Source organism: Felis catus, chromosome E1 (assembly GCF_018350175.1).
Source record: "Felis catus isolate Fca126 chromosome E1, F.catus_Fca126_mat1.0, whole genome shotgun sequence".
Lineage (NCBI taxonomy): Eukaryota > Metazoa > Chordata > Mammalia > Carnivora > Felidae > Felis > Felis catus.
Genome location: NC_058381.1, coordinates 16146016 through 16158510, shown reverse-complemented (window position 1 = coordinate 16158510; position 12495 = coordinate 16146016). Strand labels below are relative to the sequence as shown.

At 56.0% G+C, this 12495-nt stretch overlaps 1 protein-coding gene across 9 annotated transcripts in view; it reads left to right on the top strand.

The window, feature by feature from the left end:
- ABR (ABR activator of RhoGEF and GTPase) overlaps window positions 1-12495 on the top strand; it is a 183172-nt gene that overhangs the window by 150651 nt on the left and 20026 nt on the right. The window contains exon 1 of one of the 9 annotated variants that reach the window (XM_003996453.6): window positions 9085-9556. The exons of the other annotated variants lie outside the window; for them this stretch is intronic. Coding sequence (XP_003996502.1) covers window positions 9395-9556 — 162 coding nt within the window. The 5' untranslated portion in view covers window positions 9085-9394. Of the gene's footprint in view, window positions 1-9084; window positions 9557-12495 lie in introns of those variants that run through there. 9 annotated transcript variants of the gene reach the window in all.

Genomic DNA, 12495 nt, shown 5'->3' with positions numbered 1-12495 from the left:
ACCCCTCTGGCAACCACCACATTCTACTTTTTTTGTCTGTGATTTTGACCATTCCAGGGACCTCATGGAAGTGGAATCATAATGTCTTTGAGGTTTATCCATGCGGTAGCATGTATCAGAATTTCCTTCTTAAACTAACTTTTTTAATGTTCATTCATTTTTGAGAGAGAGAGAGCATGAGCGGGGAGGGACAGAGAGCGAGGGAGACACAGAATCCGAAGCAGTCTCCAGGCTCTGAGCTGTCAGCACAGAGCCCGATGTGGGCGGCTCTGAGCCACCCAGGGGCCCGCAGAATTTCTTTTTCTTTTTTTTTTTTTTTAAAGTTTATTTATTTTGAGAGAAAGAGAGAGAGAAAGTACAGGTCAGAGAAGGACAGAGACAGAGGGAATCCCAAGCAGGGTCTACACTGTCACTGCAGAGCCCGACATGGGGCTCGAACCCACAAACAGTGAGATCATTACCTGAGCCAAAGTTGGACACTTGACTGACTGAATCACCTGGGCACCCCTCCCAGAATTTCCTTCTTTAATGCTGAATAACATTGAATGCATAGACCACAATTTGTTTATCCACTCATCCACCAATGGACATTTTGGTTATTTTTGACTTTCTTCCTTTTTTTTTTTAATTAAAAAAAAAATTTTACTTTAAGTAGGTTCCACACCCAATGTAGGGCTTGAATTCACGACCCTGAGATCAGGAGTGGCATGCTCTACCGACTGAGCCAACCAGGAGCCCCTAGACTTTCTTCCTTTTAAGTGAGAAAAAGAGCCTGGTCTTTGAGGATGGAGATTTCATAGCCTCCTCCTCTCCAGACCCAAGATTCCCCACCCCCAGCCAACTGCTCGTTGGTGTCCAGCTATTACCAGAAAGCAGGGCCCCACAAGTGGAGGACCAACTGGTCAGTATTAGCCTTTTCTGGTTAAAACAGTTACCTCTTGGCTTTCTCTCCCCCAATTTAGGCATCCCTGTCTCCTTGACCCTTATTTCCTCGGATCTCCTCTGCCCTTCCCTAGGTCATGGTTTATATGTACTGAGTGTGGAGGGAGTGACCCTGACGCTGAGGGTCAGAAGACTCCTATCTGGGGGCTGCAGTTTCTTCATCTGTTAAATGGGGATAACTATTCCCACTCTGCCTTCATCACCAGCTTGTTGTAAGGCTCAGAGGAGCCTCCCTGAAAGAGTCATGCTTTCACTAGCTTTTTCATGCCTTTCTGCATACTGAGCACCCTCTAAGTGTCAGGCACTGTGCTGCGGATACGAAGAGTGAACAGGACCTCAGCATGTAGTAAACAAAAGAGGAGAATTTTGATATGTCAGTGTCGTTGGGCCTTTGAGGCCCAACAGATCTAGGGTTCAGAGTTCAGCTTTCTTCTTTCATTAGTTGGGAGAGCAGAGTAAGTTAACTTTATTTTCTGTTTTCTCATCTGTAAAATGGGTCCTAATGAGAATTGAATGTGGAAGTCCATGAAGCCCTTGGCACAGGGCTGGCACAGAGTCCGTGCTCATCTAATAATGACAGCCCTTTGCCCAAACTGGCAGGTCCAGGTACACTGTCCTCCACCTTCCTACAGGGACTCCAGGTATAGCTCGTCAAGCAGCACCCCCTCCCAAAGGCTGTCACCTGCAAGTGGCCCCCTCTGTATAGACCTTAGGTTGGCTGAGGCCATATCTATTTTGTTATGCTGATGAAGGTCAGACCTGGCTTTGATGAACTAACCTCAGAGTAGGCTGGAGGTCAAGGTTAGGCCCCTTAGCACCAGGCAGCCAAGATTTCCCTGCCTTGACCCTGGACTGAGCAGCTCTGGGCTCTTCCCTTGGTGCAGCTCTCAGCTTGGCATGGTGCGGTCAGGCCCAGAGCACAAAGTGAGTGAGGAGCCGGGAACAAGGGGCCATTGTTGGCCCAGAGTTGTTTCTGGTTTCAATTACTCTGCAGAGCATGAGGAAATTCAGAGTAAGCGTGGGTCAGGAGCCTGCTAGGGCAGGAGTCAAGGGCTCCCCCACCCCACATCCCTCTCTTTGGCCCTTGAGGGGTCTGTTGTCCCTGTTTGACTGCTGGTGGGCCAGGCATGTCAGTTTTATTGCTCTGGGAGCCTGGGCTCTGGGTCAGAGGCCTGGTTGACCCAGACATTTTTAGCTCTTGCCCACTCTGGTTCTTCATGGCTGGTGCCAGGAGGTGCCGGGGTTCCTCCCTGGGTGGGATCACAGAGGGACATTCATGTGGGTCCTTGGCACCTTCTCCCAATCGTCTTTCGGGCTGCGCTGACCACGGCTGGGCCCTGGATCCTGGGAATGGCCTGGTTTTACCTAAGGGTGTGGGGGCAGCTATGAGAAAGCTTTGGGGCTGGCTTTTCCCTTTCATTCCACCACCCCAGCCCTCAACCCCTGGCCTGGCACCCACAATGCTAGGCAGTTCCCTCCCCTGGGACGCTGCAGTGGCCATGCTGGGAATGGTGTTCCAGCCTTTCCCCCTGGAAGGTGGAGTCCTCCCCTGTACCCAGCCTCAGTCCTGATGTGCACAAGCAGGGGAAGCGTCTGCCTCTAGAGTTTGCGTTTCATATCCCTGCTGCCTGCTGTTCTCAGAGCTGGCCCACGCAGGGCTCTTCTCTTTGCTGCTGCCACCACCACCAGGCCAGCCCAGAGGCACATGGGGACAGGGGAGGTTTGGTGCCAGCACTGTTCCTCTCCCTGCTTCAGACACTGCCTCCTCCCAGAGGCCTTGGGACTGGAGCCTTTGTCCTGCCCCACCCCATCCCCTGCCCGTCTCAGAGCTGTTCATCCCCACCTGCTGTCACTTCTCAAGACTGGTCCAGATGCCTCAGTTACACTTGGAGAGCAGGCAGCAGGATGGGGGAAATCCAGGGGCAGGATACCTTGGGAGGGCCAGTGCCCTGCTACCCAGAGACTTCCCCACATTTCTACAACCTCTCTCGTTCTACCCTTGCTCAGCTGCCTCCGCCTCCCAGGTGTTCCTGATTTGGGGAGGCGGACTCTGCCCCAGTGGATTCTGGACATGGGAAGCATTCAATAGGAAACAGCTGGAGGCTGGAATCTCCCTGTTGCCCTCCTGCCCCTCTTGGGAATGCCACCTTGAGGGCAGGCCTGGTGCCCACTCCCTAGGCCCAACTCTCGGGTGGGTGGCAAGCAGAGAAGCTAATTCAGAGAGGACCTTGGGAACTGACTCATTCAGGGCCTGAGAATATCCAGCTTCTCAACAAATACAAGAGGGGTGCTGTCTTCCCAGCTCTGGGAGCTCCCAGACTCAGGCAGAAGAGCTGGGTTTGATCCCTGATCCACCACCTAATAGCAAGGTGGCCTCAGGTGACCTCTTGAGTGCTTCCTCTGGAACCCGTGTGAATATTAAATGAGATTACAGAGGTGACTGTACATTTCAGTAACCGCTGAGCTCCCTGCGGGCAGAGGCTGCAACTTTATCTTCCTAGAAATCAAAAAAAAACTGGTCTCTGGGTGGTCTTGCTTTTGATTTTTTTGAAAAGATCTCTGAGAAAAGGACTTAGTAGAGGAATTGCCAGGGACATCCCTGAGTGAGGGCTGAGGTGGATATGAATGCTCACATGGGGCACCTCACATGGGGTCTGCCAGCCTCCCTCACTGCGGGTGCTGCAGACCCTGCCGTGGCCCCTCACTGCAGCCCAGCCTTTGCCACGGCATGGAAGGGTGTGAGCAGTGGTGGCACTCCGCAAGGGTCTGACCCCCAGGAGCAGCCCACTTCCCGGGAGCTGGGACGGGAGAGGCTGGGCACAGCCTAGCCTGCTCATACCCTTAGAGGCAAGAGCTGGGCTGTACTGGCTTCAGGACCAAGGTGACCCAGAAAGCACCAGCCTGAATGACTCGGTGAGTGTTATCCAGTTGGAAAGCCTCCGAAGGGAACCCACACCAGCAAAGCAGAGGCCCACAGCTTTCCCAAAGCAGAGAGAAAAGTAGAGATAAGACACGAGTTTCAGAGCCAGGACTCTGACCCGGAAGCCTCCTTAAAAAGCCCCTCATCTCCCCAGCCTCCTCATCTCCCCTCCCTGAGGGCAAGCTGGGGCCAATGGCTGTGGTTAAGAGAAACAGCAGTTCTCATGAGAACCATCCCCTGGAAGGAGGCTAAGGGGCTCCAGGTTCTGCCTACTGAGCTTAGGGGTTGCTGGGAGGGACCTGGAGCACCCCATCCACCCCGGGCTTTAGCCAGGGGCCTCTTCTTCTGTTTTTATCTGACTGGGGGGCAGGGAGACTTTGGTATAAGATTTCATTTGGAAAGAAAGGCAGAGAGTGTCCTCTGCAAAAAAAAAAAAAAAAAAAAGAAATTCATTGATGACCATTTGTCTGGTCCAAGCCCCTGTTTTAACAGGTGTGGAAACTGAGCTCAGAGAGAGAAAGTGGCTCCTGAGTCTCCAGTGACCAGGCAGGACTCTTGCCCAGGTTCCCTGGCTCCCAGGAGCTTTCTCCTGTTCATTTGGAGCTGAGAGTTGAGTGGAAAAGAGTTGGTTAATCATAGAGCAGGAGAAAAAAGGCATAGGGGCTCACTGGGTCCTGACTTACTTTCAAACCTTCCTGTTTGAGGCTGTTGTGTCTTCAGCATGAGGCCGGGGGGGGGGGGCTGCCTCTCCCCCAACACTGTGCTGGGAGACCCTGGCCACATACCTCCTTCTGGTGAGAAGGAGCAGGCAAGAAGCCAAGGGGGTCTGGGTGCTGGTCTGGCCATGAGTTGTATGGGGAACAAACAGAAGGACACGGTAGGCGTGCTCTTCCCGCTCTGTCCCTGGGTGGGGTTTGTTTTAGATAAGCGAGATGTTCCCAAAGGCTCCAGTGGATTTTCCAGCCATTTCCATGACCAAATATGCCACGAGAATCACTAGGGGTTGCCAGGGATGTGCCATTGGTATAGTTCTATAGGATAAGTACAGAAGGAGGTGAGAACACACATTAGGGATGCAGGGATACAGAGCCAGGAATCTTAAGGGGAGTCTCCTCGTGCTTTCTCACAGCTGCTCTGGGATGTACCACCTGCCCCGCCAGTATGCACACCCTGCACGAGGGCCCCGGTCTGTCTGGGCTCCAGCTGCTGGCCCTGCTGGTTCTCAGGCTGGACTCCTGTGCCTGTCTTTGGGCGGGGACTGCCTCGGGCTTCCTTTCTGCAGCCCTCCAGCTTCAGACTCCATCATGCTGTCCACCACCTTGCTCCCCAGCTCTGCTCCCCATCCTCAGTGCAATCCCAGGGATAGAGGATCAGGGTTCTAGTCTGGGCCGGGGGAGAAGAGGGAAGTCTTCTGCAGAAAAGGGGGTCACTCCAGAGAAGTGGCAGCAGCATCCCAAAGTCCTGAGAAAGAACCTTCCTCCTAGCATTCACAGGCTGGAGGATTTGCCTGGAAGCCGTCCCCACCCCCAGCTGTCACCAAGGCAGCACTGGTGGCAGTCCCTGCCTCTCCCGCCCACACATCTCAGGCTGCATCTATTCCCTGTTGACCTTTTTTTCTTCAGTGATGCCGCTACTGATCACTTTAACCTGATTTCGCCTCATGCAGGCTTGTGCTGGGTGCCTGGCCCCAACCGTCCCAGATATACACCCCTCCTTAGGTGGAACCCAGGGCCCTGCACCTCCCTAAGGGCGGCCCTTCTTGTTCCTTCTGCAGAGAGCCTGGAAGGGGGGGTGCAGAGAAGGGATGAGGGAAGACAGGACAGTCTACTAGGAATGTTTTTAATTCCAAAGACAGCGACATCTGTTCGTGTGGGCCTTCCCGCCCAGGCTCTGTTTATCCAGACAGGGGGCCCTTGCATGTCCTCAGCGGCGGGTTCTGCCAGGTGTGGCTGGACAGAAGGGATGGACAGAAGGGGGAAGGGGACGCAGTCCTTCCCTGGGTGGTCAGGACAGCCTAAGCCTAGCCCATCCAGCAAAGATGAGGAAGGGTCTGTGGTGGGCTGGAGGGACTGGAATTCAGACGGTCGCTTTTGAGGAAGTGACTGGGAACATTTGTCTTGCACAAACCCCCCTGCAGCCTGCTCCTAGACCATTGATTCCAGGAAGGAGTGAGTCAGGCTTAGGGAAGAGAAGGCAAATCTGTGCTGTCCCAGAGAGAGCCCCCAGCCCACGGGGAGGAAGGGAAAGATGAACATCTCAAGGGAAGAGCCTCCCAACTCAGCTACCCATCTGCTAAGGCGCTTATGTCGCCATGGAGACCAGTTGGCCAGCTTTCACCCAATCAGAGTTTGCTTTACCCAGACAAGTATTGAGCCTGGGGTTCCTATGACAGGCAAGCATAGGGCTTTGGGAACAGGATCTAGACTGCCTCCTTTCTCCCACACACCCAGTGGTGGGGGAGGCACACCTTGTCCCACAGGGAGCAGTTTGGGGGAGTAAACTGTACCCTGTGGCATATGACCCAGATAGAAGGAAGAGAACCTTAGAAAGCCAGCAAGGGGCCGGTTTTGAAGTTAACCAGCTGATGGTACCAAGCGTACCGACATGGTCAGAGATGTTAATGGCACCTTCCCAGCCAGTTACACAACCAGCAGTTGCACGTCAGCTGAAGGGTTGCAGAGGAAAGCCAAGCGGATGGCCTTTTTCCACAGCTCTCAAGGCTCATGCCAACCCCTCCTCCTCCAAGAAGCCTTCTGCAGTTCCTCTGATTAGAAATTTTCTCTCCTTTCCTTCAACTGTCATTGCACTTTATCTGTGCTCTTCTTAAGGCCTAAGACTGGGTTTCATGAGAGCTAAGGTGATGCTTTGGCCATCTGGGTATGGCAGGCACATGGTAGGCACACACTTGATATGTGTCAAGTGAAGGAGTGCTTTTCTGCTGCCTGTTAAAGGTATTTAAGCCCATGTCTTGCTCTTCTCTTGGGCTCTCAGCCTTGTCAAGCACAGACTTTCGATTCATGTCTGTGATGATTCCTCAGCCCCACACCCAGGGTCAAACACATAGCCAGGCCCTCAGTCAGCGCCTCTTGAATGAAATGAATGAGTTGGAGAAGTGAAGACTGCAGCAGTGAGCAACGCCTTCCTGGAGGAATGGGTTTTGTGACAGCCAGGGTGGGGAACCTGCCTGGCCCCTTGTGGGACTGGAGGAAGACTCTCTTCAGAAGGAGCATCTGGTGCCCTGGGAGAGGCAGATTAGGGATGGGTCAGGAAGGATAGGGGGCCTCAGGCCTCAGCTGGAGAGGGGACACAGATATGTCCCTGCCTCTGTGGGTCTCTTTCTCTCCCCCTCAGGGAGTACCAGGCAAGGTGTCATGGGCCGGCCGTGTTTAGCTGCTGTGACTTTGGGAAAATTTGGCTCAGATGTGAGGAGACTCCGTGCAGCCTTGGCAGCTTAGCCCTGTCTGCACTGTGTAGAAGCAGGTGTGGAGTGTGGAGCCCTAGAACAGATGGAGCTGGCCCGGCCACCCTGCAGGGACACCCAGAGCCCAGCAGAGCTCCAGGACCCCACTTCTACCCGCCAGGCAGAGGGAGTGCAGGACCAGATCCTGTAATAATACAGGATACGACAGTGGTGCTGTCCGCCGGACCTGTTCTGGCTGGCCCCAGCATGGCCTTGGGTAGGGTGCTCAACTTCCGGTCTCCTTCATTTCCTCAAATGGAAAATGGGGGTGCTGGTACTTACTTCGTAAGGTTGAGGAATCACGAAGTGAGTTAATCCATGTGGTTTAGCACGGTGCCCGTCACACCGTAAATGCTCGGTAAAGGGTGGCTTTTATTATGACCAGGTCTTGGCTTTCTTTGCAGTGAAGCCCTGCGTCGGGCTTCATGCTGAACATGGAGCCTGCCTGGGATTCTCTCTCTTTCTCTCCCCCTGCCCCTCCCCTGCTCATGCTTGCACACACTCGCTCTCTCTCTCTCTCTCTCAAATAAATAAATAATAATTTTTTAAAAAGGAAAAAAAAAGAATCAGCCACACTTCAGTGAGGCCCAGTGGTTGTGAGTACCAGAAGCTTTGAAAGAGACCTGTCACTCCCCAGCTACAGTTGTGTGACCTCAGGCAAGAATTTTCCCTCCCTGAGCCCCAGTCCTCAAAACTCAGAAAACAGAGACAGTAACACAGGCATCACAAAAGTTGTAAGGCCTAAATGCAGTTGGATATCTGAAAGCCCTTTGCATGAGACCTGGCTCGTGGTTGGCATCCTGAAAACGTTGGTTTCCTTCCTGCTGTGAGCCCAGCTCTGCATAATGTGATGTCTCTGGGTTTTGTGTACCCTAACCATCTGGGGGCCTTCCCCCCACCCCCCACCCCAACACCAGGCTCTAACTTGGTGATTCACTTCTCACTCTGGTTAGAATGTTTGCCAACTTGAGGGTAAAGAACAAGCTCGTTCTTCTCTGTCTTCCGAGCCACCCAGCCCAGACAAAGTGGCTGATTGCCCTTTGCCAAAGTGGCTCTGCCCGCGGCAGCACAAACTGTTTGGGGTTTTTCTGGTGAAGTGCATGCGGCCACTGTTAAAAGTGGCTGTGTGAGGGGCACCTCTTGCTGGGCATTTGTAACCAGTGTCATTCTTGGCTTTTGCTCATGTCCTTGGAGAATGGCCCATGGTGACCAGTTCCTTTCAGACCCCTAGAGCCCAGGAGGCTGCCCCACTGGAGAACTTCCTTATTCTTTACATTCCGAAGAGGAGGTTTGTGAGTGCCAGTCCACACATATCTGGTCCTGTCACCAAATTGGCATCCAGGGAGGTGCCTGGGGGCAGGAGTTGAGAGTAGGGGAAGCAGAACTCCAGGGCAGTGCAGGACCTTTGCCTGGGACAAGGGCAGTTGTCCCTGGCCAGAACGTAGCTCCTGCCCCCTGCAGACCCCCCTCTGGCTTCCTCCCAAGCCCCCCTCACATCCCCCAGGCCCCCAGGGAGCAGCCTGGTGGTGAAGGGGTTAGCCGCGGATGGAGAGGGGAATGGACTGGATTGTGTTTAGCTGCTTGTCAAACTTTATTCAGTACTTGGGCTGAGGGTCAGTGAGCTGGAGCCCCAGGCTGCCAAGAGTTAAAACCCGGAGGTTGGGTTTTTTGGAGGGGCAGCCGCCAGCGCCTCCTTTGAGTCACTTCCTTCGGTGGGGGCGGGTCCCCGCGCGGTCTCGGGAGGTCCGTGGCGCACGCACTGGGGCGTCCCTGCGAGCCTGGCGCGGACCAGCAGGCGGAGAAGAGGGCCCGCCGCCACCGGTGCGCTCCTCTGGGAGGCAGTCTCCGGGGAGGGGAGGAGAAAGCGGAGCCGCACACCATGCGCTTCCCTGCCCGGCTGGAGTAACAGTCCAGGCCAGCCCGGGGGCTGAGCGCTCCGCACGCTCGCTCTATCTTCGCCGCTGCAGCTGAGCCCCGGCGGCCAGGCTGCCCGCGCCTCTGCCTCTCCCGTGTCCCCGGAGCTGGCACCGCAGGCCCGGTTGTAGTCCGGGCCGGGTCCTGCGGCCGCCGGCATGACCGACATTCTGCCTCAGCCCGACTGCAGCCTGAAGGCGGTCTGTGAGCCCCTGGAGCGCTGCTGCCTGGATCGGCTGGAGGAGCCAGGGAGCAAGCGGCCCCCCAACACGGGCGCCCGGCTCTGGGGCCGGGTGCGCAGCAAGCTGCTCCGCCAAAAGGTGCTAGGAGGGGGGGAAGGGGGACCTGCGTGGGTGGGAGGGCCGGGGACTGCTGGGGCCGCTCTGTCCCGCCCCCCCCCCAGCCCCCCTTGGAGATCCGTTACAGCTCCTGCCTGATTATGGAGTCCTAGGACAGGCTGGGGTAGGCATGTGGGTCTGTTGTAAGTGGCCTTAATTTGATGATTAATGCTGTTGCCACCCCCACCCCTGACCCTGGCTGCTTTCTTTGCATCTGTCCCTGTCTCAGGAAAAGGGGGGTTGTTGTCTCCTGTGGGAGAGGACAGTCTGGCTCCTTTCTGAGTCTATACAGGCAGGAATGTGAACGGTTAAGCAAGGGGCTCCTGGGTCTCAGTTCCCCCTACTCAGGGTGCCCACCCCCTGTGGGACCCCCTTCCCGAATCCCGTGGACATTGCTGAGGGGCACTGGCAGAAGCACTCAACACCACTGGCCATGTAAGACTTCTTTGTACGGGGCTGTGGGCATCATGCCCCACCAGGGAGGACGGGAGCACGGTGTGGAGGTGGTGGTGGTGCTGAGTCTGGGGGCTACAGCCTCCAGGGGCCTGCCTTGTCAGGGACCACCCAGATGACTGCTGGCCCAGTTCCAGCTGGGCATCAGGCAACCCAGTCAGCGTGCCAGGGGTTTCCTGACCCAGCAGGCAGCCTAGACCAAGCTGTGCCAGGGCGGACTGCCTGTCCTGCCTGCAGCCCCAGACCTTGGTGGGGATTAAAATCTGAGATAGAAGCCGACTGTCCTGCAGCTGGGCAGGCTGCCTAGGGGCTGGCTTTGGGCCCTGGCATCAGGCATCTGAGGAGGAACCAGACCCAGCACCTAGTACACAGTAAGCACTTGATAACTGTGCCCTGAATTCACTGCCTAAGCAAGATGTCGCAGGGTGCCTGTCCTCGCTGGCAAGGGCCATGCCCATCCTTCAAGGGAGGCTGTGGCTGTGGCTGATGGAGATTTCCAAGCCATCCTGCAGCTTGGGGAGGAGGGGAAGGGAGACCCTCTGTGTAGGTCTTTACCTCCAGCCAGCACCTGCCCAGAGGAAGGGATCTTGGGCCTGTTGTCTCCTTGTCTGGTTTCACCCCTTGCCAGTGGGGCATACTTGACCTCCCAGAGGTGACATCAGTCTTGGAAAGTGCTGGACAGGGCAGCAACTTGAGCTGTCCTGCGTTGGCCCCTGTGTCACCTTCAGCATCTCCAGGGACCAGGCTAGCAGAGCCCTGCTGGCCTCAGCTGCTCCCGTCGCCCCTCTGTGCTGAGGCAGCTCTCTGTGCCCGGCAGCCCGGAGCCGTCCCTTCCCTGCACCCCCCTCCCCGGCCCCTGCTGAGGCCAGCAGACACCAGCCCAAAGCTCATTGTCCATTCCCAAACCTCCAGGTTGGCAAGAGACTGCCCCAGCAGGTTCCTGGCCTGGTGCCAGCCAAACAGAGCCTTTCTGGTTCACCTGTCCCTTTGGGGAGGTGCCTGGCAGGTAGGGGGCAATTTTTCAGCCCCTCAAATCCCAGACTTTCTGTTCTTTCGCTGTGCGTGTGTGACTGGCAAAATCAAGAATCCGCCTCAGGAATTCTTTAGACAGCTTTGCCTCTGGGGGCCTCTTGTATCTCCACGTCTGGTGGTACCCTCTGGGCAAGGGTGGCAGGCCAGCCAGGTGCTGAGCAGCTGAGCCGATTGGTATCCGTGCGACCGCAGGGTGGCTCTGGCACTAGGGTACCCTGTGTGGCCAGGGATTTGGTCCTTTAGTTCCCGCTGTGTGACAAAGTATGTCAGTGTCACAGACACGAGGGTCTGCATGGCGGGACATTCATTCACCCTGCTGCGCCTGCCTAACTGTGCCCAGGCTGGTGGGTGAACAGGCAGGCCTGGGGGGCCAGGCCCTCTGCCCACTCCCCTTCTTTCCCCAGCTGCATTAACCTATTTTTTGCAGGGCAGGCGGCTCACTGCCAGCCAGGGAGGGGACTAGGATCAGGCAGCAGCTTAGGTGGCGTGGGGGAAGGGCGCCAGGTACCACCCAGCCTGGCAGGCGGGGTCGCCCATTAACTCCTCATCAACTTTGCCCTGAGGATTTGATGCTGTGGATGCCAAGACACCTGTGGCCCTCCTGCTCCCTTTTCACTAAAGATTTGTTAAAGGCTGGAGGGGGTGTATGTGACTTATCTGGGGACCCCTTGCTGGGGCTAAAGAATGTGTTCAGATGGGACAGTCCTAGTTAGTATTAACCTGTGGGGTCTCTGCAGCTGCTGGAAGGGGCTTCCCTCTGGGTCCCAGGGGGCTGTGTTTGGGGTTGTTCGTATCCCCAAGGGGAGTTCTGGGGCTGAAGCCTCATTCTGGCCTCTGACTTGGCGGTTGGCGTGTGGTGCAAAGCGTTTAGCAGAGGAGACACGTGGCATTTGGGTTTGCGGGCTCCGCCAGGGCTCTCGGCACCGCTTCGCGTTTCTGCTTTCCTTTTCCTTTCCTTTTTAATTTCTTGTTTGTTTTTTAATTTTGCGCCTCAATCACACTACCAGAGATGAGGCTCAGCGCCTGCTCTTCCTCCCATCGCACCTGCTCCTGGAGCCCTGGTTTGCACTTTGCGGGGAGAGAGGCTGAAGGAGGAGGCCCATCCCCCACCCCCTGAAGTATCCGAAGGTTTTAATGGGGTTACTTGTGGGAGCCATAGAGAAGCTAGCAGGCCCCCCATGAGGCAGAGGCCAAGCCAGAAGCACTGGGCAAGGGGCGGGGTAGGGGGGTTGCCTGGAGGTGGGGACTGAGGCTGAACTGGCAGGGCCCAGAGGATGCGGGGGGGGGGGGGGGGGGCGGGGGGGTGTTGAGGACAGTTCTTGATGACTTTGGCTCTGCTTCAGGGGTTGCCACAGGGCGTTGGGAATTCCCTGCCTCAAAAGAACTTCTGCCAAGAAGCCAGAGGCCAGCAAGGTAAATGGAAGTGTTTCCTGCCG